The 25,416-nt window shown below is 42.4% G+C and overlaps 1 protein-coding gene across 1 annotated transcript; it reads right to left on the reverse strand.

The window, feature by feature from the left end:
* Positions 1–3,270: 3,270 nt before the first annotated feature.
* RGMB (repulsive guidance molecule BMP co-receptor b) lies at positions 3,271–25,382 on the reverse strand. The gene is given in 5 exon segments (XM_014892700.2): positions 3,271–6,412; positions 6,414–6,449; positions 6,451–6,785; positions 22,201–22,706; positions 25,038–25,382. Coding segments are annotated over 5 exon segments (1,308 nt in total). The 5' UTR covers positions 25,153–25,382; the 3' UTR covers positions 3,271–6,096.
* Between the last annotated feature and the right edge of the window lie 34 nt (positions 25,383–25,416).

The following is a 25,416-nucleotide window of genomic DNA, read 5'->3' on the forward strand; positions in this document are numbered from 1 at the left end:
AGGCACTGCTGGATACCTAGAGAGGCGAAAGGGTAACTTCAACTCAGCTGCACCTTGGTAGCATAAGACAATCAGTGTAAGGAAATGACAAGCATTGCTTTGTCCCTTTGTAGAAAAATGCAGCTAACAGTGAGTGCTACGAGTTTGAAACAAAACTTTGGAAGTCACATGCAGGAGAAAGAGCTTGTCTGAGACTCAAGGATGCAGTGCTTCAGCCAAAGGTGATACATAATAATCCCTATTCAAAATTATGTGTAAGGGTGATATTAATGAAGAATGGAAGAATTTTATTCCCCCTTTAGGAGTGGGATACTGAATGCTGACTACGCATAAGCAACAGAGGTGGAAAGGCAAAATGGAGAAATTCCTGATTGTCTTAGTCTCTAAACCAGCGAACACTTTGGCACGTAAGAAAACTGTATCTGGAAACTAAAAATCAAGGAGACTATGTACATATAAATATACTAGATCCATATACATTGTAATAAAGAATCCCACTAAGAGGAAATTAATGAAATCTTTATCTGAGTCTAAACCTCGAAGTAGAAAGTGTTTCCACTTTTAAGGGTCTTCTATTTGTGAAACAGCAACATCAGGATTGTCAGATTTTGTGATCAGAGTAAAAATACAAAACAATGCATCCAGAGAAAGTCAAAAAAGAATCAATTTTCTTAAAAGAGTTAGCTGAAGGTCTGCTGAGACAGAAGAAACTCTCAGCACTTCTGTCAATTAACAGACAGGTCTGATTATGGAAAGCTCTCAAGGACTGAAACACAGAGGGTCATCTCTGCAGGATTTAATGTATTTTTGGCCAAGAAACCTCGACTGGCTGGGGAGAAAAGGCAGAAGACTATGATTGCCATAGATACAGGCACATCTGAAATTATTTTTTACCAGTTATTGTTATTATAGAGGAGTATCTCTGTGCTTTCCCGATGGGGCTGTTTATTGATCTCTTTAATATGCATAAAGTTCATCTCATTTGCAAGAAGGTGAGACTTTGACTTTTTTACATGTACATTAATTAAAAATCATTCTGAAATGGTAGAATTCCAAAGAATTCCAAACACAACTGTGCAAGGCATAATGATTTAATGATCTGGCCCTTTTTACAGGATTTATAATTGCTGAAGCATTTCAATTTTTTTCCCCAGAAAAAGCCTGTTCTGGCAACAATTCTCTCTCATGGCTGAAGATCAACTTACTTATTTTTACAGAGAATTAGTTCATGGTGTTTTAGGCAAGCTAGGGAGTGATGTCTGGCAGCACTTGAAGGAACAAGAACTAGATGAAGGCATGCCAAACCACTGGCACTACAAATATTAGAAGTAAGGCATCAGAGATGACATGAAAAATGGTGACGTACATGACTTTTTAACTTGACCTGACCTCAGAGGTTTGCCACCACTGAAATGTCTCTACAGACGGTGTTACAGAAAGTTGTTCCTCTGACATACCCCATCTACAGAAAGTGGTAATGGTTTCAATTCCAATAATCTCTTTGAAGGCTGGTCTCATACATTTCTAAGCAGAACACTATTCCTGAGAAAGAACAGTAACGTGTTCTTTTATCACTGCCAGATAAAAATGGTAAGCCCAGTAGGGTAACTATTGCAGTCATCCAAGTAGGCAAGAAACCTTTGTTTACGTATCTCCTTCACACAGTTTGAAGTGGGGATTCAAACAAATACCTGTCTCTTACTTTCTAGTCAAATACATGAATGATCTGGCTGCAGGGTATGTAAGGGTTTTGCCAACCCCAGCTGTTGAAACTATTTTCTGTAAAACACTTGTATGGTAATGGCAGCAAAGACACATCCAAGAAGAGCCTAAAAAATAAAATACTCTAATTAGAAAATGCAGCCCTTATTCCTCTGCACACTTGTTATATACTTTACATCATTCACTGGCAAATGTAAACAGTCTGGGATTTACAGACCAAAATTAAGATTAGAAGCTCTACCACTAAGACCTTAACCACTTGGTCTTGCTCCTCTTTACCATCTGACTTCAGGTTCTTCATTTCTCTTTTCTGCCCTTCCCCTGATCCACACAGAGTGTTTTGGGAGAAGAGGTCAGTACAGCAAGGCTGGGATGGCCTTGTTACCTTCTTCAGTTCTACTTTCAAGAGAATCAAACGTTGAAGGTTTCAGACCTACAGGCAAGACCTCGGTCTGGTGTGAGACTTTCCTAGGCCAGGGTGTCTCCATCAGCCAGTTCTGGGAGACAAGGAGCTGTGCAGGAAGTGCTGGATCAGGTGGCTTGTCTCTAGTGAATGTACGTTGTCCCTGGGTATGAACCTAGGCTTGAATTTAAAATGCGCCCATCAGAGCCAGACTAGTTTCATCTGACTTCAGCTATTTAAAATAGCTGTTTCCTCCTCTCCTGGACAATAGCAATAGGCATTTCTAGAAGATAATTCAATCCAATCTAAAATGTTGCCATTCACTCCAACTACAGAGGCAGCTTACAGGTTTAGTTTGCTGAATTTAGGTGAAATACGCTCAAACTCTGAAGTATGCCTCCAGTCCCTTTTGAGGCACCTAAGACCTCTGGATCTAAGTCTGGATAAAGCTATCCATCCCTCTGTAACACCACAAAATAGTGTTTATTTGATAATAGCTCCTGGCTATTACTCTCACAAGATGTGAAGACCAAGGCAGAAGAGGAATTTCAACTTGCCTTTCCAAAATTCCAGCAGAATGCTCACCACCATGATACTCTAAACAACTCCACCACCACCTGCCAAATGAGTGAGCAAGTCAAGTACCTACCCAAAAGGTCCTGCAAGAAAACCAGACAGATGACCAACATGCGACTTTGGCTGGGGTACAGGTACAACCCTCAAGACTGGTTTCATTTTCTCTGCTCAGCAGCAGAAATTCTTTAAAGGGGGCTTACTGGACTAAGAAGAGAATTAGAGATCCCAAAGGAACATTTTGGTTCAGGCTGAAAGGGCTTTACTGTGTGTCTCAGTTTTGGATTTAGATACTTCACACATGAATTAGCCATACAGAACTTTTGCAGATCCAGCTCTCAGCACATGCTAGATCAATGACATGTACATATTCTGAGTTCATAAAGTTCATAATTCCTCTATTGTTACAGTGTAGACAGAAGTGGAAATTAAGCTTTTAAACTAGCGTAAAATAATTACTATAAATAAATTACTGGCACACCCCATACGAGATACATTTTTGTATCTAGTTAAGGAGTTCTGATATATACCCCTGCACAAAGACTGTAATCAATCTCACTGTTCACAGTTAATTTACTAATAGCAGGTTTTAATGTCAATGAAGTTTAGTTACAAACATAAAGAATTCTGAATCAGATCAGATGCAACTGTTGTACATCAGCATCACAAATTTACCTGCATAGTTGTACTTGATCTGTGGCTATGCTGCTCTCCGTAATAAGGTAACTAATGAGAACTGTAAAATCTAATGGACAACACTAATACCCACAATCCCTGTTTGTCTTGAATAAAGTTGAAGAAAAGAAGTAGCACAATACAGAGAATGCTTATCTTGCAAAAAACACAGAATACCTGCTAAAAAAGGGGAATCATTACTATTTGTCCTATTTGGACGTTGTATAGATAGCAGTCTTCTAGCTGGAATAAGGAAAGACAGAAAAGAATTTATATCAGTCAAGACACAGATGGGCATTAAATAACCAAAACATGAACATTTCAGTGTGAAAGACCATAGCTGTATTTACAGGGAGAAAATTAATGCAAGATTTTAAACTGTGCTGTGTGTCTCTTCTCAGAAGAGAAGGTAGTCATGAGACTCCTGGGCTTTTTTCCAAAACATGTCCACTAATAAAACTCTTATTAGGCAGTACAAAGCTTGCAGAATTGTTTGCTTCACTTTGGAGTGTATATAAGTAAACAGACACTTGCACAGCCTCAAAACTCATAAAACAATGGTAATTATAATGTATAAATATAATATATACTAATAAACATAAGTATAAATATAATGTATAATGTATAAAGTAGGAGAATGTAAATAATTGGTGATCTATTTTCTGGCAGTACAGCAGCAGTTTGAAAGGAAATGCAATACTGCAGGTCTGTGACTTGACCATAAGAACAAAAGGTTGTACTCTTCGGCTGTGTTCCACTTAACAGATGCTCTATATAGATATTTCTTCCAGATAGGTTTTCCAGGAAGAAAAAAAGAAATTTTGGTTTAACATGCAATTCACCCATCTATTTATTTTTCTAATATCCTGTTTAGGAGCCTTCTGTACACACAAAATTAAGGATTAGGCATACAGTCTCTGCAGTCCTGCAACATACTTACTAAGGAAGTCGTCAGATTCCACAACTACCGAGAACTATCTTTATCTGTTGTTAGAAGTTCTGTTAGCATATGGCTAGGAGTGCCCTACAAGATACTTAAGCTACCCTTGGATATGAGTGGCTTACTCAAGAGGGTTTTTTAAGACAAAGGCCAGCAAACAGATAGCATCAGTAATGGCTGACTGGTTGTTGTATTAAAATACCGATGGTCACATTACACAGCCTTCTGCAAAGCTTGTGGTGTTAGACTGACACCTGTGATCAAACTACTACAAGTATGACAGCTGTGTACAGTAAACATATACATATTTAAAGTTACTTTTGCCATCTACAGAAATTTCTACAACTCATTTCACTGAACATCTTCCAGATAAGATTATTTCTCACACACCTCAACTTCTAGCCATAATACAAGCTTAGTGATGCAACATTCACAGTTGTGACTGGGTTTATTAGGTCTGTATTTCTTCTTATGTATCTGACACAACTTCTTTTATGTTTTGGCACTTTCAATTTACCTTCACACTCTGCGATTAGCCTTGCAGCTGAAATACTCCATATATACTTAGGAGATCATCTTGTTACATTAAGTTCTGTAATCTTGTGGACTCTTCTGTATCATTTATTCAAATTTCACCACCTCTTCTTTAGTTTCACAGAAAATAATTTTCTGTTCCAGGGTTCTTCTGGTCTGACAGTTCTCCAATAACTTGAAAAGGGGATTTTTATAATGCCTCTCAGGAGGGATGCAGCAGTAACACAGATCCCTGTGTTAAAGTTCTTGCAAGTATCTCTGCAAACACTACAACGGAAATGTAGAACTGGCATCCTGAGGGAATGGCTCCTTATCTTAGTTTCCTCATCTCTTTCAATAAACTAATCTTTTTCAATTAACTGGCCTGGTTTGCAGCTGCTGGTTGTAAATTTACACATCTTATATAGCAGAAGGAAACAACCATCTGCAAGAAGTATAACAACTGTATTCAGCACATTCCTATCCAATATCCTATCCATTCTATTTGGCTAGAAGACAAACTGAGAATTTATTTATAGATTACCTGCCAAGTACGTGGTCTACATCCCCAAATTCTGTGCACCCCACCAGGGGTCACTTACACCACCTTACTGATATTTCTCAGCGAGGGGCAACTATTCTTCTATTATAATAATTTAAAATATTTACATACTGCACAGTCACTCTTTTACATACACACAAATACCTACTGGTACACCGATGAACCACATCTAAAACATTTTGCAAAGACTGATACATTGTGGGGTTTCCAATCATGAAAAAAATATTAATCTGCAGCCTTCTATAACACAGACAACTGGAGGGCCTGTGGATGGAAAAAAAAAAAAGCTGTTCCCTCTAAGTTTAAGCTCTCTCTCCAGAGACCATCCACTAGCTTCAAAATATACACGTCTGACATTAACTAAAGGTCTTTTGGGAAAACCCACAAGTTAATTCAGTTTTAAAAAGTGTGTTAAACCAAGTAGTACTTAGAGAAAGCACTGAGTACTTCATATGTAATACATAGTTACTCAGATACATACTTACATATTTAATAAGTAAAAAATAAAGTGCTTTTTATCAGGTTCCAATGCAGAGACATTATAAATCTTTCCAACAACTGTAAAACAAATAGTTACATAGAATACTGAACCAAATATACATGAAAACAGTCAACATCCAATCTGGTGGATGCCCCAAGACAAAACATCCCTTCATATATATTCATCTTTACTCAATATACTGTGACAATATATATTTCAAAGTTTTGTTACAGTCTAAAAAAAAAATTGTACAAATATTCAACAAGGATCAAGCACAGAAGTCCAAGACTGACAGAGAATTTGCTATCCCTGCCCACACCACCACCTCCACTCCTGGGAAAGATACGCCAGTACTCTTTGCTGGGGTGCAGTGCCTCCACATCCTGCAAGGCACTGTGAGCAGCAGCTGTGAAGTTGGCATCGCCAGTAGTGAGTAGATCAAATACACATGAGTAAAAATAGATATCCTTCATAAGGATCTTCTCATGGCATTTGGTGGTGGCTGTTTCCAGTGTGTACCCTGATCGGGGATGAGACACAGCACCCCAAGGAAGTAGCTCTCCCATCACAGGCAATGGCAAGTGCCCACTCTGTCAATAAGTTCACTGGAAGGGCAGTCGTTCACACACAGCTGCAGGTCCTGGCTCTCCTCGTAGGCCATGACCAACTCCTGGGGCATGCGAATGGCCAGTGTCAGGTAGTGCCCAAGCTGGCGGATATACACCGTGGTTCCGATGTACCTAGCATGCATCTCAATATATTTGCCACTGACTTTCTCCACAATGTGCAAGCTTCTGGTGCTCCCATCTCCTACACTTGTTGTACCATCAACAAAAGCTGTAGGCAAGTCATCAGTCATTGCTTAATATACTTTCTGATCTGTACAGTCTTGGTATGATTTGAAGATAATAGTTATCTGTGGGAGAGAGGGGAAAAAACACCAACAAAGTTAGTGGAAAGAAATCATCATCTTAATCTTTTCCATTTTGTAACTGAATATAACTGGAACTGCCCACTACCTTAAAACCTGAGAGTTGTCCACACCTCATACCTAGAGAAAACAGCCTGAACACATGCTTAAAGCAGTATTTTACCAGATGGCAAATGTTAAATTTCTTCTTATGCTGGTATGGAAGCAATACTATTAGCATGTGGCAACAGCCATGAGGTCAGAAAAGGAAAACGCTTTATATTTCATTAGGCATCACAACTACCTTCTGCCTGGCAGTTTCTTAATACTTTGGAATTTGCCACAATGCTGGCAACTACAGCAAAACCAGAACGAGACCATGCAAAATCAGAGAAAGTTATAATCAGGACTAAGAAGAAATACTCAAACAACAGCTTAGGGATCCTGGATAATTAGTCCTAGGAACTGGAAGATTTGACACTTGTGTTGGTTTGAAAGTAAAACCAGTGCGAGACTCCAAGTCAGTAATACAATTTAATAGGAGAAAAGAGAAAAAAATAAAATACATGCAATAATATAAAAGAAACAACCACCAACACAGTCAGAAATACAACCTGACACCCTGTCAGTCAGGGTGTTGGTAGCAGTCCGTATAAATGGTGGCTGCAGTCCTCCTGGATGACAGATGTGGTTCTGTTGAAGCAGTGCTCCTGTAGAAGGTGCAGTTTTCCTCCGAAAATCCAGCAATGATGTGGAAAAAGGTCCGACTTTCCTCTGGGATCCAGTAGAAAGGTCTGCCCTCGGGTCCCAAACCCCAGTTTTTTATCTAGGTAGGAAAGGCTTGGCTCCTGCCCCTGGTTGGGGCATCTCCCAATGGGGTGATGTAATCTTATCAGTCACACAATAGGACTTAATGGCCCATTAACGGAATATATCTTCTGGAGGAAGGATGGGTTGTGAAAAGATAACGATGATCATCCCCCCATCTTATCAGATGGCACATCAGCAGAGGATATCTCCCACAGAGATAAGGATCACCACTCCTCCCACATTTTAACAGATGGTGATAGAATACACATTTTTGCATTGTACCCCAGGACATAATCCACCCCTTATTCTATTACCATCTACATCACACCCAAACCAATACCCTCTTACAGATATATAATACAAAATGAAACCTTACATACAGTTCTCACTAAAAATTAGGTCTCTTTGCGGTACACAACGGGTTTCCCCATCTTTCTGCATTACCCACCAGGTGCAACCAGGTCCTTGAGCAAGAACAATCCCACGGATTGGTTTGCCTTTGCCTGTGGTGGGATTAATCCAAACAGTCTTTCCTACAATACCTTTCATGTGTACCACTGGGACCTTGTCCCCATCCACTGTGTGCAGGGGTTCAGAGTGGGCAGGACCGGCTCGACTGATGGACCCTCGGGTGTTAACCATCCAGGTGGCTTTGGCCAAGTTCATTTCCCAATTTCTGAAGGTTCCACTACCAAGTGCTTTCAAAGTAGTCTTAAGGAGTCCATTACACCGTTCAACTTTCCCGGCAGCTGGCGCATGGTAAGGAATATGATATATCCATTCAATGCCATGTTCTCTGGCCCACGTGTTGATAAGGCCGTTCTTGAAATGGGTTCCGTTGTCTGATTCAATTCTCTCAGGGGTACCATGCCTCCAAAGGACTTGTTTTTCTAGGCCCAAGATGGTGTTCCGGGCAGTGGCATGAGGCACAGGGTAGGTCTCTAACCATCCTGTAGTTGCTTCCACCATGGTCAGTACGTAGCGTTTGCCCTGGCGGGTTTGGGGAAGGGTGATGTAGTCAATTTGCCAGGCTTCCCCATACCTGTACTTTGACCATCGTCCACCATACCACAGAGGCTTCACCCGCTTGGCCTGTTTGATTGCGGCACAGGTCTCGCAGTCGTGGATGACCTGTGAGATACTGTCCATGGTAAGGTCCACCCCTCGGTCACGGGCCCATCGGTATGTCGCATCTCTCCCCTGATGACCAGAGGCATCATGGGCCCAACGAGCTAGGAATGATTCTCCCTTGTGCTGCCAGTCTAGATCCACCTGTGATACTTTCACTTTGGCAGCTCGGTCCACCTGCTCGTTGTTGTGATGTTCTTCATTAGCCCAGCTTTTGGGTACATGTGCATCCACGTGTTGAACCTTTATGGTCAGTTTCTCTATTCGGGCAGCAATGTCCTGCCAAATCTCAGCTGCCCATATGGGTTTCCCTCTGCGTTGCCAGTTGGCCTTTTTCCAGTGATCCAGCCAACCCCACAGAGCATTAGCTACCATCCATGAGTCAGTGTAGAGATAGAGCCTTGGCCACTTCTCTCGTTCAGCAATATCCAAAGCCAACTGGATGGCTTTTAGCTCTGCGACCTGACTCGATCCACCTTATCCCTCGGTAGCTTGTGCAACTTGTCGTGTGGGGCTCCATACTGCAGCTTTCCATTTCCGGTTAGTGCCTACAATTCGGCAGGAACCATCAGTGAAGAGGGCATATCGTCTTTCAGTCTCTGGTAGCTCATTATATGGTGGGGCTTCCTCAGCACGTGCCACTTGCTCCTCTTCTTTTTCAGAAGACAATCCAAAAGTCTCACCTTCAGGCCAGTTTGTAATTATTTCCAGAATCCCAGGGCGATTTGGATTCCCAATACGGGCGCGCTGAGTGATGAGGGCAATCCACTTGCTCCATGTGGTGTCAGTGGCATGATGTGTGGAAGGCACCTTTCCCTTGAACATCCAGCCCAGCACTGGTAGTCGGGGTGCCAGGAGGAGTTGTGTTTCTGTGCCAATCACCTCTGAGGCAGCTTGAACTCCTTCATAGGCAGCCAAGATCTCCTTCTCTGTGGGAGTGTAGTTGGCTTCAGATCCTTTGTAGCTTCTGCTCCAGAATCCCAGTGGTCGACCCCGAGTCTCACTAGGCACCTTCTGCCACAGGCTCCAAGACAAACCGTGGTTCCCGGCTGCAGAGTAGAGCACGTTCTTCACATCTGGTCCCGTCCTGACTGGGCCAAGGGCTACTGCATGAGCAATCTCTTGCTTGATCTGGGCGAAGGCTTGCTGCTGCTCAGGGCCCCAGTGGAAATCGTTCTTCTTGCGGGTAACCAGGTAGAGAGGGCTCACAATCTGACTGTACTCAGGAATGTGCATTCTCCAAAAGCCTATGGCACCTAGGAAGGCTTGTGTTTCCTTCTTGTTGGTAGGTGGAGACATAGCAGTGATCTTATTAATTACCTCTGTTGGGATCTGACGACGTCCATCTTGCCACTTGACTCCTAGAAACTGAATTTCCTGAGCTGGTCCCTTAACTTTACTTCGCTTAATGGCAAAACCAGCTTTCAGCAGAATCTGGATAATCTTCTCTCCTTTCTCGAAGACTTCCCCTGCTGTGCTGCCCCATACAATGATGTCATCGATATACTGTAGATGTTCGGGGGCCTCACCCTTCTCCAGTGCAGCCTGGATCAGTCCATGACAGATGGTGGGACTGTGCTTCCACCCCTGGGGCAGACGATTCCAGGTGTACTGCACGCCCCTCCAGGTGAAAGCAAACTGAGGCCTGCATTCTGCTGCCAGAGGAATGGAGAAAAATGCATTGGCGATATCGATAGTGGCATACCACTTTGCTGCCTTGGACTCCAGCTCGTACTGGAGTTCCAGCATGTCTGGCACAGCAGCGCTCAGCGGTGGAGTCACCTCATTCAATGCACGATAGTCTACGGTCAATCTCCATTCTCCTTCAGATTTATGCACAGGCCAGATGGGGCTGTTGAAGGGTGAGTGGGTTTTGCTGACCACCCCTTGGCTCTCCAGTTTACGGATCATTTCATGGATGGGAATCACTGAGTCTCTGTCAGTACGGTATTGCCGGCGGTGTACTGTTGTTCTGGCGATTGGTACCTGTTGCCCTTCAACTCTCAGTAGTCCCACAGCAGAGGGGTCATCTGCAAGACCAGGCAAGGTGCTCAGTTTTCTAATGCCGTCTGTCTCTACAGCAGCTATCCCGAAAGCCCAGCGATATCCTTTTGGGTCTTTGAAGTATCCATTTCTAAGATAGTCTATGCCAAGGATGCATGGGGCCTCTGGGCCAGTCACGATGGGGTGTTTCTGCCACCTGTTCCCAGTTAAACTCACTTCGGCCTCCACTACAGTCAACTGCTGGGATTCTCCTGTTACCCCAGAAATAGAGATGGATTCTTCTCCTACATACTTTGATGGCATCAGAGTACACTGGGCGCCGGTGTCAACCAAAGCCTTATGTTTTTGTGGGTCGGATGTGCCAGGCCATCGGATCCACACAGTCCAATAGATCCGATTATCCCTCTCCTCTACCTGGCTAGAGGCAGGGCTCCTCTATTCCTGATCCTGGTACACGTTGCTCTCTCCCTGTAAATAGGTTCTTGAGGTTCCTTCAAGAGGATCAGTCATATCATCATTCTGATACTGTCTGGAGTTCTGTACACGAGAGACTGGAGCAGCATTGACTCTAGATGAACTTCTTGGGGTAGGTGTCCCTCTTTTCAGCTCACGTACCCGGGCTGCTAAGGAGGAGGTGGGTTTTCCATCCCACTTCCTCATGTCTTCTCCATGCTCCTGAAGGAAAAACCAGAGGTTACCTCGTGGAGTGTGTCCTCTCTCCCTGCCTGAGGAACGCCGGCTCCTAATGGCAGAAACTCTTGTTGGTTCAGGAGAGATCTGGTAGTTGTTTTCCTTAAGTTCTTTTTTTAGTTTCTGATGGCCCTCTTCAATCAGGCTTCGGACTTGCTCCACCAGCCGTGTTTCCACGGATGAGACATGGGTACGAAATGGGGCTGTGACAGTGTCCTCATAAATTCTTAGTTTATTGGCCAAGACGCCTACCATGTCCTCACCTTCCCTCCACTGCAGCGTTGCCAGGTAACGGGAATACATCTCTGGTCCAAGTCGTGCAAATCTCAACCACATCTGTGACGTGCACCGGACACAGTCTGGGCTCTTAGGAAATCTCTCATCTTCTGAGAAAATGATCTCCAGCACGGCCAATTCCCTCAGGCATCGGATACCTTGTTCTATTGTGCTCCATTTTCCTTGGTGCACCTGAAGATCTTCTTTACAAAGGTATCTGTCCTTCACACTTGTCAGCAGTCGCCGCCAGAGGCTGAGAGTTTCTTGGGTTCTCCCAATCCCCTGGTCAATGACCACATCCTGGGACAGAGATCCCAGTTGCCTGGCCTCACATCCATCCAGAATGGTGTCATTGGCTGCAGCGTCCCAGATGCGGAGCAGCCAGGTCAAGATGGACTCATTTGTCTGGCGGGTGAATTCCCTCCGCAGGTCACGCAGCTCACCCAGGGATAGAGAGCGAGTGATGATTTCTGGCTCTGTCACTTCTGCTGGGTGCGAAGGTCCTGCCACGTCCTCGTCAGTCACTATGCGAACTGATTTGCTCTTTGATTTCTTCTTCTGAACGGGCGCAACTGCTACTGGTCTAGGCTGTTCTGGCTCAGTGATGGTTTGTGTGGAGATGATGATGGTGCTTCTGTCTTTTTTCTCCTCTGTGGCAGACTGCATAGACACGGACACTGTTGCTTTGCTTTTGGCTTTTTCCTCCTCTGTGGCAGTCTGTGTAGACACGGACACTGTTGCTTTGCTTTTGGCTTTTTCCTCCTTTGTGGCAGTCTGCATAGACACGGGCACTGTTGCTTTTTGTTTGGTTCTTCTCCTCTTTGTGACATTCTGTGCAGTCGTGGATGAAGTTGATTTGTTTCTTTTTTCCTCTTCCTCAAGAATACGCATCAATACGCCATGTAGTGTTCTGTTTCTAAGCATGTTGTAGGCTGTAAAGGCTGTGCAGAGGAGACAAAGCAGAACTAACAACAATATTATGCTGTCCTTAGCATCCAGCGGGAACTCAACATTTCCAAAAACTACTGTATCAGGCCGGAAAGATTGGAAAAAATCATCCTTTACCCCTCCCCCCAAGGGCTGGGTGTGATTGTTAAAACGCCGGATGTAGCAACCTAGACTAGGACAAGCAAACAAAGTCGAGTATATATTCCGGATTATGTTCATTGCCTCAGAGGTTATCATGCAGTAGACATAATAGGCCAGTAAAGCAATTTTTATACCATATCCTGGTCTACACAGGAGCATTACAGCTGGCAGATAGTTCCCCATGTGTGGAAAAATATAGAGAGCAAGATACAAAACCCATGTAAGCATGTTGAGAATCATGGTGAAAACAAAATTGTAATACTGTCTTTCCTCAGTACCCTTCGTGCCCCACGTTGGGCGCCAATTAATGTGTTGGTTTGAAAGTAAAACCAGTGCGAGACTCCAAGTCAGTAATACAATTTAATAGGAGAAAAGAGAAAAAAATAAAATACATGCAATAATATAAAAGAAACAACCACCAACACAGTCAGAAATACAACCTGACACCCTGTCAGTCAGGGTGTTGGTAGCAGTCCGTATAAATGGTGGCTGCAGTCCTCCTGGATGACAGATGTGGTTCTGTTGAAGCAGTGCTCCTGTAGAAGGTGCAGTTTTCCTCCGAAAATCCAGCAATGATGTGGAAAAAGGTCCGACTTTCCTCTGGGATCCAGTAGAAAGGTCTGCCCTCGGGTCCCAAACCCCAGTTTTTTATCTAGGTAGGAAAGGCTTGGCTCCTGCCCCTGGTTGGGGCATCTCCCAATGGGGTGATGTAATCTTATCAGTCACACAATAGGACTTAATGGCCCATTAACGGAATATATCTTCTGGAGGAAGGATGGGTTGTGAATAGATAACGATGATCATCCCCCCATCTTATCAGATGGCATATCAGCAGAGGATATCTCCCACAGAGATAAGGATCACCACCCCTCCCACATTTTAACAGATGGTGATAGAATACACATTTTTGCATTGTACCCCAGGACAACACTTCAAATCCACTGTGCCAGAAAATGTGCCCACAGAGAAACAAGACAAGACTGAAAGATACCCAAAGATGTGCCTTTGAAGAGTGAGTGACTTTTAACATCAAAATCATTAGCATAAAGCAATTAATAATTTTTTTTAAAGATCAGAACTAGCCGTTTAAGCCTTTCTACTTATTAGAGTATGTCACAACAAAAGAAAAAGCAGGTCCTCCAGTCTTACTTGAAGGAAGTAACTAGGCTACATGGCAGACCAAGTTTGGAGTGTCTAGCAGCTTTTCCTCAAAGAAAAATTAGAATGAGAATTCACATCTAAATATTACAAACAGATATGCTACTTCCTTTAGAAAAAGAATGACTACAGGGTAACGACTTCTTGAAAAGGTCAAAAGACACTCTGCACCAAGAATAGATATTTAAATAATTATTTTCATAATTGATTGATTATATCAAATGAGTTACAGTCTACGATTTAAGTAGTCTGCTAAGAGACTCAGATTACTTAAAAACATATCAGAAGGGATTTTTAAACTAAGGTTAAACTTAGAATCTGTTGCACAGCAACCTCACATTTTAGTTTCAGTTAATCATCACACTTCTGCACAACATTTATTTCTGTCTCTCTGTTTTGAAGTAAGAGTGAGAGGTTAAATCAAGAGCCAGTTACAACTTGAATAAAACCTCTGCCTCTGTCATTAGCCTCACCTCTTTATACCACTTTTATAAGACTCAAGTCTTCCCACCTCCTTCCTCCAACTGCAACAATTTCTTGCAGACATACCCTGAACGATATGACTTTTATTTTCAGTATTTGGTTCTCTCAGGTGGTTGATGCTTTGTCAGTGTTTATCTCACAACACAGACACTACTTACTATTTTGACTTCATATGTTCTCATTAGTGCTGACTGGATTTTTCCAATGGTTTGTTCTTGCATTAATCAGTTATACAGCATGAGATGTATCAGCTATATAGCTTTAGACCATCTGTAGTCAAGTAATTTGGTAAAGTGATGTCTGTGAACCACAGCTGAGCTGGAATACTTATGCCCAAAATCCAGAAAATGCACAAGTGCACCTGTTGCTGTAAAGATAACCTCACAGCTTTGTGGCTAGTAAAGTAAGTTCAGCAACCTACAGAAGAGAAACTTGAGATCTCTCAAGTGATTATTATTTCTGTATATAATGCAGGCCATAATGCAGTAAAAGACCTTTTATTTTGTGTAACACAGTTTGGATGAAACAGACTTCTATCTCAGCCCGCTCAGAAAAGGAAACCTTGCTATTTCCTTGAGCACATTTGTGCTGTTCTGTGAGGAACACCTCTACATCTACAGAAGTAAAGCTCTAAATCTCCTTAGCACTTGAACAAACCTGAAGCCAAAAAGAAGTCTCACTGTTTTAATGAGAAATTGAATTGGCTGCTTGATAATACATTTAAGCAAGGAACCTGGCAATATTTATCAGGAAGCAGCTACCAAATTGCTCTCTTCAGAACTCCCTCATTTACAGGAATCAAATGTACACAATTTCAGAACACAGAGAAAGAACAAGAAGCCTTCACGCTAATTTTAGTTTAACAATAACACTGCATGCTGAATGAGAGCTGAAAGATGGTTAGATGAATAAAGGCCTCCATGTATGTTGCAAGGACACTCCAAATAGAGACTCAGCAGAGATCATTAAGATTTTCCAAGGACATAGTTGTACTTAAACACTGCAGCTCAAGACACTGCTTTTGAATATTCTGTTGTCTGTCATGTGACATTCAACTAATCCATAGGCCAGATTAATAAAACCAGAGTGCTGCATGCCTTTGCCTTATATTACACAGTCCCATCTCAGTATCATGCCCTGGTACTGACAGATATCCCAGAACTTGTTGCAAAGGGAGATTATGTAAAATTTCATGGCAGAGCTTTTTGTCTTTAATTCTCAAGGTAACAGTGAGCATTAAAAAGTGAAAATTATTATTTCTAACAAACCCAACACGTGTTCTATATGTTTATGTATGTACAGTACTCTGTCTGGGTCCCTAAGAACCCCTTCACAAAGCTGCTTATGCAGCACTGTTTACAGACTAGAGATTAGCTACCTTTTTTAAACTTAGGATGGAAAAATCCAAATGACAAAATCTTCATATGAAGAAAGATTTTTGAAACTATCAGTGTATCAGCCTTGTTTTTTGGGCATATACAGAGCTCTTCTGCAGTGAGGCACCCTGAAAAATGAAAATAAAGGTTTCCAGAATCTTATCTGAAGATACAATATACAAACATCAGCTATAGTAAGATTACTAAACCAAAACAAATCCCACACATACAATCTGCACATTTCATTTTGGACTTTATCTTCTCACTCCTATTGATGTCAGTACTGATGAGCACACTGATCGCTGATTAAACTCTCTTAAATTCCATTGCACATGCAACACCTTTCAAAGATGCTATTACTGAGCAGTAAAACTGCTGTTTCTAATGTATTTGCAGAAGGTGCCTGGCTTGTGTGCCTTAAACAGAAACACTGTGAACTCTTGAGTTCGTGTACTTGTCCTCCCTAGTGCCACAATGCAATTAGAATGATGAAGGTATTACTATATGTTGCTATTTTACTATGCATTTCATAGAATTCTAGAGTCGTTGTAGAAAAAGACCTCTAACATCATTAACTTCAACCATTATTATAACACTGCCAAGAATGGAGAGGAGTGAGTGAAAAAATGCCCAGTGGAAAAGGACCTAGGGATGTTGGTTGTGCACTGAACATGAGCCAGAGTGTGCCTAGGGAGCCAAGAAGACCAAAGACATCCTGGCTTGGGCTAGAAAAAGTGTAGCTAGATGTGACTAAGGCAGTGACTGTACCCTGTACTCAGCACTGCTGAGGTGACACCTCAAATCCTGTGTTCAGTTTTGGGCCTCACACAACCAGAAAGACATTGAGGTGCTGGAGTGAGTACAAAAGAGGGAAACAGGCACTAAGGAGGTCTGAGGCACAAGCCTGATGAAGAGAGGATGAGGGAGCTGGGGGTGTTCAGCCTGGAAAAAAGGAAGCTCAAGGGAGACCTCAATGCTCTCTACAAGTCTCTGAAAGTAGGTTGTAGCCAGGTAGGAGTCAGTCTCTCATCTCAAACAGCAAGTGAAAGCATGAGAAGAAATGGCCTTAAGCTGTGCTGTGAAGACTTGGGTTGAACATTAGATAAAATTTCTGCACTGAAAGAGCTGTCAAGCACTGGAGCAGGCTTCCCAGCCTCTTGAGTCATCATCCCCATAAATGTTTTAAAGGCATGTAGACACAGCACTTATGGATTATGTTTAATGGTGGAATTAACAGTTTGCGACTGGACTCAATGATCTTAAAGGTCTTTTCTAACCTAAATGATTCTATTGCAATCTCCAATTAAACCATAGTATAAAGCTACTTCTGCATAGTAAGACAAATTCATCTCTATCTTAAGCAAAATGTCCATAAATGTTGGGAAGGACAAGAATTTAATGGAGGAGTTTTGCATATATACAGAAGATTCTATAGGAATGAAAGCAAGTTTTGATACAGAAGAAAAGAAATGCTGAGGCAGTCTTACTGGGTAACTAGGAGGCAAAGAGCAAGTGAGTTGGAAGGGGCTTTCACGGCTTAGAGCAAAGGATAAATCCACCTCAAACAAAAGATGCTTTTACCAAACAAAAGGATTTTCACAGGCAAACAAGAAAGCCAATGTTGCAAGTAGAGAAAAGACCTCAGATATTTCCACTGCAGACCAAGTCCCAAAATTTAACTCCGATGACTGGCTAGTCACGAACATAATATGGTAATTTTAGCAGTTTTGATAGGTTATATGTAAATGTAAAAGGTCTTGCGTATGATGTTGATTGGCAGTCATGTACTAAGATGCTCTGTAATGAAAAGTGTATAATGCATTGTAACCAGAAGTAGGTGGGCTTCAGGACACACGGCTTGCCTAGAACCAGCAGCTATAGGCTCACTCACAACCCTCAACTGCTGTAACCTCGTCTATGCAATAAACAGTACTTTAGGAGCCGGCTGAAACCCTCTGTCTCTCCGTCAGGCTCTTACACATAAAGATTAAAAGAATAATGACATGTGACAAGTTATTTTTCTATTACACTGTGCTCACTCTGCAATGATTTCCAGCAAAAATTGAAACCATTCTACAGAAGAGATATTGAAAGTGTTTTAACTCTGGGTAAAGGAACATTTATCGCCCAAATTCCTTTACCCTGCTGATAGCATCAATTCCTAGGTTCCAAGGTTTATACCAAATAAATCACTGCAGTAAAGATTTCTGTAGTTTTTTCCTTCTCTGTGTCCTTAAATTCACTCTCTCACCCTCAAGCTATCTACTGTAAAACATCTGGACAGGAAAACCTCCATTTCCAATTAATGCAAACAAGAAGACACCTCCAAACAAGAAGGAAAGCTTTCCATTGGCAAGCCCAAGGATCTCTGCCTCATTTGCTATTCAGGAACAATTACTCTAGTGATCTCCAGAACACCTGTCACAGCAGCAAAAGGCTATAAAGACTCTGTACCCCTCCAAATAAAGCACACAATAAATAAAATTTTAAAAAACCCAACGTTCTATTTAATGCACTGTACAATATCCTCCCTACCTGCTCCCAGTAACAGACATTTATTCTCAGGGAATTGCAAAATTACTTCCAAAATGAGGAAGCTTTTTCTATTTATTTAGAGCTGCAGAAATCAAATACAAATAATGCCAGTGACCTACTCAAAACCCATACAAGAAGTCCGTCAGAAAGAAAAAGAAAGAAGAGTTTAAACTTAAAATCAGTTACTTGCTGACAATCTTCTTTTTCGATCTGAAAGGCCCTAGGATACTATGCCAAGGGGCATAAGCACATCAGGCAAGCTCAAAAAACTGGAGTTTCAAAGTTTCAACTGGACCACAGAACGTAAAATAGTTTTGTTCATGGTGAAAAAGAGATGCTACTATGAGTAACACAAATGTGCAAAGCACCCACAAACAAATTGCCAAGCGCATTTTTGTGAATAAGTACACAACTCTCACAAGATGTGCTCTTCCAATTAAGGAATTCAAGGGAAATTTTTCCTACTTTTTAGATTTTCATGCCAGATGTGCAGTGAGCGAGAGGTAGAGGACAAACAATATGTGTTTATTCCTCACATTCTTACTTGAAGTGTCCTCCTGGCATTTATGAACTTAATGGATAGTCCTCAGACTGCTGGGGTTCCCATAGTCTCTTAGGTTTTGGAGAGAGAAGAAATCTTCACACATACGGTTGCCTTCATTACTAACTCCCTCAAAGACTGGTACAGCAGAAAGCTAGGATAAAAGTGAAAAGTACTAACTCCCTACAAGGGCAAGTGATGGTTTGCACCTTTCAAAAGGACAATGGGCTGAAGATTACCCATTCTGTTTCTATGGCTTCTGTCTCGGTTTGAAAGACAGGTATCTGCTAAGGAAAGGCAAGAGCCCCTTTCCTGAGATGCGGAATGCAACCCCCTCCCAGTTAATTATTTTAGGTCCAATTCAGAAGCCTTCAGGCAGGAGGTTTGGGGATAAGGGTAACAGTTCTTTACTGATATCCAACAAGGCAGAGAACAAAAACAACAACAGCTATAAAAATTGGCAACAGAACAGAACAGTCTAGCTCCGCTCCAGTCCCTTCTGGCCGCAGGCCGTCTCCCTGAACTCAGTTACCTGTGCTGTGGGGGCAGGGCAGGTCCCGCACAGTTGAAGAGGGCTGGGTGATGGCGGCCGCGGCCCAGGGATGAGAGGGGATGGGGAAAGTGACTCCCCCTCACGGTGTCGGTCGTGGTGCTCAGCAGAGTGTCCGGAGGTAGTAGGGTGAGATGGGAGAGCAGCAGAGCGATGTCCAAAGGCAGGGAGCGTGGATCTCAGCGCTGGGATGGCAGGGGGAGATGCCAGACCGGAGCCCAGACTGTCTTCCCACTCACCAGCCAAGCGAGAGAGAGTCCCCCGCTCCAGACCCCCAGTCCCACCTTTCCTTTACCGGTTCCGCCCCCCTCCCCCTCCAGCCACCCCCCTAAGAGAGAACATTATCTGTCGTTTTAAGGTGTAGCCACAATTACTTAGCATAACAATGGGAGAAAATTCCACTGAAAGAAAAGGGAATCATTCAACCTCCAACAGCTTCTTAAACCACTTGCCCTAAAAATGCATTCTGGAAAAAACAGATCTTCTACTCTTATTGTCCTTCCTTTCATTATAGCTGCTTTAGAGAGGACTAATTAGGTTAGTATTTGCTTTGGCTTCTGTACAATTTAAGTTCAGCATATACCTTTGTTTTTATTTCCCATTAAACATCTATTTCAAATACAAGCAATGAAAAAACAGCCAGACTAACAAAAAGGAACAGTCTGCAAACTTTTCTTAGGATGACGGTAGAAGACCTATTGGCATGCTCTCAGCTAGGGATTACACTATGTAGATAAATGTCACTGAAGTGTAGTTCTTTAGAAGTCCTTTAAGCTACCCAGTGGCCAAAATCAGTTAAGTAAATCCAGCAGGTTTTTATTTCATTTATAGTAGCCTGCTCCTACTAGAAATAACAGAGTCAAGGGCATGCATTAGAGATACTAAAACTTATCTTCTAAGTCACTTGTACGTTCAAACAACCTTCCTTGCCCAAGAGATGGGCTAAATTCTGTTACATGCCAAAAAAAAAAGAAGACAAAATTCAAAGACTGTGCAACACATAAGATATATCACCCTCAGAAATATTACTAGTATCATAAACCATAGATCTTGTTTTATTTAATTGATTCTGCACACTTAGCTGTACTTGGGCAATGACAGGGACTACTAGAAGAGAAGAAAAAATCATACTACCCAAGTCAAAGAAAAAGACAAAAGAAAACTCTCTTGAGAATAAAGACAGAAGGCACACCCTTCAAAACCATACTTTCCCTCAGTAAGTATATACTTTACTCCCGGTGCTCTCCTCTTTATCTCTTTGAAAAGACATATACCAACACAATGTGCTACCACAGTCAATCATTTTCAGAATGTGGCGAAACTTAAGATCATCTATCCACTACAATCACACCCTAGCCATCCTAGCCATTGTGTATACAATTTATACACAAGAGTCTCAACGTTTACCTCTACTACTATCAGGAACAAGGAAATAAAGAAAATTTTGCAAGAGTTTAGCAAAACTGAAGACAAAAGCTTACTGCAGCTTCTTCTTTCACTTATTTAGGAGTCTTTAGAAAAAGCTAATGAAGGAAATACGGGGAACTACGTAAGTCTCTTTTGCAAAGCTTACTCACATTTAGCCTCACTCTCTTATTTTATACACCTTCAGAACTCAATCACCATGAAGACTGTTTTTGAAACTGGCACAAGTTAAGAAAATGTAATTCTGAGCTTCAGTCCAATCTCCATACACTCACACAAGCATTGCCATTAGTCAATACTTCAGAACCCAGTACAAACTTAATAGTAAAATTGATTTTCCTCTAGTAACGCTACTGCTCAGGCAACTCTACAGAAGATGTGTAGGCTCTACTGTGATGGACAACTCCAGCTTCTGATTCCAGTAATTAAAAAAACCTACTTCCAGGCTTAACAACACAGCAAAAATTATCTGAATGTCTTGAAGCTGTCCACATGTAGCCTGATGTAGCTTGACAATAAAAGAGCTACATTACCACAATTTTTAAAAAAGCCCTTTCACTCCAAAAGAGATATGTGACAATGTCAGCTTCAAATGCATACTTCAGTAATTGATGGACACACTTGCTACCCGCATTCAGCAGGAAGAGACAAAGACTTTTCTTAAGTTAAAGAAATGGCATCATTTATCCAATACCAGCAGATACATTACTACTCTAGACTCCTCAAGTATTTGAGAGAAGTGCAATCTTAAGTCTTGCCTGTCTCAACAAGCATTTAATATTTTTGGCACAATTTTAGGGCCACTACTTGTTTAGTAAAGCCAAGGTACTAAGTCCTTGTCAGAAGCATTTAGCTTCCTACTTCCTCTCAGTTCTCTGCAGTTTGCCCTCTTTAGAGCCGGTTTCCGTTCTAAACCAGCAGTGCTTTGGTAAGTAGTTTTTTGTGGCACTTTCAGTATTATTTGTTTTCTACTGTTATAGATATGAAGTTTAGAAAATTAATAAAAAGCAGGGACATACTTCCAATCCAAAGCACTGTATGATTTTTAAAATTTCTAATTAGTGCAGAGACAGTCACAGATGTACAATAATCAATAAAGGTGTTATATCAGTATCCTTACAGGCTTGTGTGGTGATACGCACAAGTTTTCTCGTAATGAGCAGGAGCAGGGGGAAGAAAATAACCTGTTTTGTTTGATGTTCATTAAAAGAAGATGCTAACGGTTTTACCTTTTTATATTACTGCACAGAAGATTCTCAAGCAGCTACTTCTTCACTGTTAAGGGCTAAATGACTTACTGAACTGTTTTGGCTTTTACTTCTCCATGAATGCACAGTGCACAAATGAAATCTGTACCTTGTTTGTAGCAGTAGCGCTGGATCCTGGGACCACAAGCACATTGGTCACTTGCACTGATAAGTAGTTATTGTCTATGAGGGGCCAAGCGCCTTCCACTTTGCATGTCTGAAAGTGATCTTTAAAAGTCCTCAGATGAGGATCCCCAAACAAGCCACAAAACGGAAAAGGAGAAGTCTTCTCTCCCCACTGATGTTCTTTCACTTCTGTGTGGCCACTGTAATTGCAAGGATCATGGGTCATTTCAGGGTTGGTGGATGATGTGGGTCCACCTTTGGTACAGTTTCTCTGGGTCATGAGATCATCGATCCCAAGCACTGCAGAATGGTAGACCAGGTTTCCACGGCATACTTTGGAATTGCGATAGGTACACACAGAGTATGCCCGCAGGGCCTTGCAGAACTCCAAATCAAAGTCCTCAAGAGCCGCGTTTAGATGTGAAGTGAAGGATACAAAATCCGTGGTGCACTTGTGGATTCCACATGATGTGAGCAGCTGACAGTCACCTAAGCGCAAAAGAGACAGGAGAAAGACATAAAGCAAACCTCTTACGTGGCAATACCCCCTTTCCACTCCCTCAAGAACCATAGAAAACAACCTGAAAGAAAGATGCATACCCATTAGGGAAACACTGCATTGTAGAAAAAAAGATGTTGAAAGACAGAAAGATAGCAATGGAGGATGTCTTAGAGGCTGACAGGACTCATGATGTCTTAATCCATTATTTCATATTGTCTAGATGAAAATTATGAGCACTCAGTCCTGTCAAGTATAAGCCAAACAGCTCTTTACAGATACCAAGATGATGATGTAATTCTGTGTTTAAATTAATTACTTAGTCTATAAGGAAGTCTCCATTTATCTTTTAGTGCTTTACACAAGTTACTGAATTTTTATATAGAATTCCGCCCCTCAGAAGAATGTGGTAAAGGCAACAAAATAATGTTGTTTAGACATCGTTTAGACACGTCTAAATGTCGAAAAATGTTTATGTAAAAACTAGACTGAATTAAGCAAAAATCTAGTTCTCTTCTAGCAACCAGGGTGGGGAGAGTATGGTAGGTAAGCAGCCAAGCAGTTTGCTTTATTTCCTTGGCACTGCCATAGGTAAAACTTCACTGCTCGTTTTTTTGGGACTAATGCATCAAAAAACCAAGTCGTCTGAAGTGCAAGTTTTCAGCTAACACACTTGTACATTGCAATAGCAGTAGCTGTCAGAGCATAACTCAGTAATAAGACAGGGGGGAGAGAAACCCTTTCCCCACAAAAGCCTGAAGTACTTGTCAGATGTATACAACTGCTACACAGTTCAGTTTACATGAGCAAACCAGTCGGACTTTATCTGATGTCCTGATTTCCACAAAAAAGCACAGTTGACATCCTTGCAAATAAAATGGAGTTTTACAGTGGTCTCCTCCACAGTTCTCACATGTATGATCTGAAATCCTTCCAGATTCTCATGGCAGTTAACAAAGGCTTTCTGAAGATAACTTTTACCAAAGAACTTACCAGAAGCAAAAATTAAATTAACAAGACACACTAAGGGAAACAGAGCCATACTTTTCACACAGGTTAAAACCAGGAGCATCCCAATCTAGGAAAAAGTGCATTTCCTGCCATCCAGAGAAAATGGACCTTCAAAAAGAATACGTGCACAACTTCATGCAACAGCTGTCTAAGCCTGGAAAACTATCTACTAAAATTCATCTGTGGGAACATTTATCTGTAATTTCTCACTGTCATAAAACGGGTTTTGAACACCACAAAAATGTCTACAAAGACACATGGAAGAGTTTTTTAAAAAAAGGAAAACATATCTATGAGAAACTTCTGAGCTGTGAGAAGTGGAAAGTAGGCTGAGTAACAACATCTTTCATTTTTAAAGAGTTGTTTTCTGCAATGCACCCAGTGATGAGAGGATATCAGCAATTTCTTTGCCTGCCCCTTAGCTGACCTTCCTGAGTCAGAACTCACGACTTACTCTGAATATTCAAACCGTGAATTTATAAGGGCAATAGGCTTTGCCAGTGATGTGTAGATAATACAAATCTCCTGTCAATATCCCAAGACAACACAAAGTAAAATGAAGAACTCTCCACCTACAGCTAAGCATGACCATGACTCATGTAAGTAAGCTGAAAATTTCTTTGTGCAAGACAAACAAACATACCTCTGCAAAGTACAGGAAAAAACCCTAACAACAATCAACTTCTGTATTTTCAGATACACAAAAAAGACCCATGCCAAACACAATGACAGAGGGAATGCTGGGTTTAGAGCGAGACTTTCAAAGCACCAAAACTTTTATTTCTCTTCAGTTGTATTTGTAATATTATTTTAATCACAAATAAATGAGGCTAGCTGAGCAAGTCTGTCAAGTTATCAAACAGTTGAGTAAACCACAGAATCACAGAATTTTTAAGGCTGGGACCTCTGGGGATCATCTAGTCCAACCCCGCTGTCACAGGAACGTATCCAGGTGGGGTTTGAATGTCTCGAGAAACTCCATGATCTCCCCGGCAGCCTGTTCCAGTGCTCTGCCACCTTTAATGCAAAGAAGTTCTTCCTCATGTTGAAGTGAAACTTCTCGTGTTTCAGTTTACAGCCATTGTTCCTCTTCCTGTCGCTGGGCCCCAATGAAAGAGTCTGGCACCATCCTCTCGAATGAAGATATTTATACACAGCCTCTCAGCTTTCCCCTCTCTCGACCACACAGGCCCAGCTCGCGAATCCCTCCTCATGAAAGGCTCTACCTGAAGGAAAAGGACCCGCCAGGTCCTCGCGTCTATGGGCACCCGGCTGCGCTCCCGTCCCTCCCAGCTCCACACTCTCGGTACCTTCGCCCAGCAGCAGCAGCAGCAGCAGCAGCAACCCCAGTGCGGCGAGCAGCTGCCGGAGGGCGGCGAGCGGCAGCTCAGCCCTGGAGGAGCGAGAGGACGCAGCGGTCCCCATGCCCGGCCATGCAGCTCCCCGGGCCAGAGGCAGGACGGAGCCGCGGCATGAGGCAGCGGCGGAGAGGGCAGGCTGACGACGTTCTCCACAGTGCTTCCCACTTCGCCGCCTCCTCCTTCGCCGCCTCCTCCTTCGCCGCCTCCTCCTTCGCCGCCTCCTCCTTCGCCGCCTGCGCCTCCTTCTGCAGCAGAACGTGACACGACGCGCACAAAGCGACGGACCCCCGATGGGGCAGTGGCGGCTGCGCCCGCGCAGCGTCCGCCC

This window comes from Sturnus vulgaris, chromosome Z (assembly GCF_052056855.1).
Source record: "Sturnus vulgaris isolate bStuVul1 chromosome Z, bStuVul1.hap1, whole genome shotgun sequence".
Taxonomy (NCBI): Eukaryota; Metazoa; Chordata; class Aves; order Passeriformes; family Sturnidae; genus Sturnus; species Sturnus vulgaris.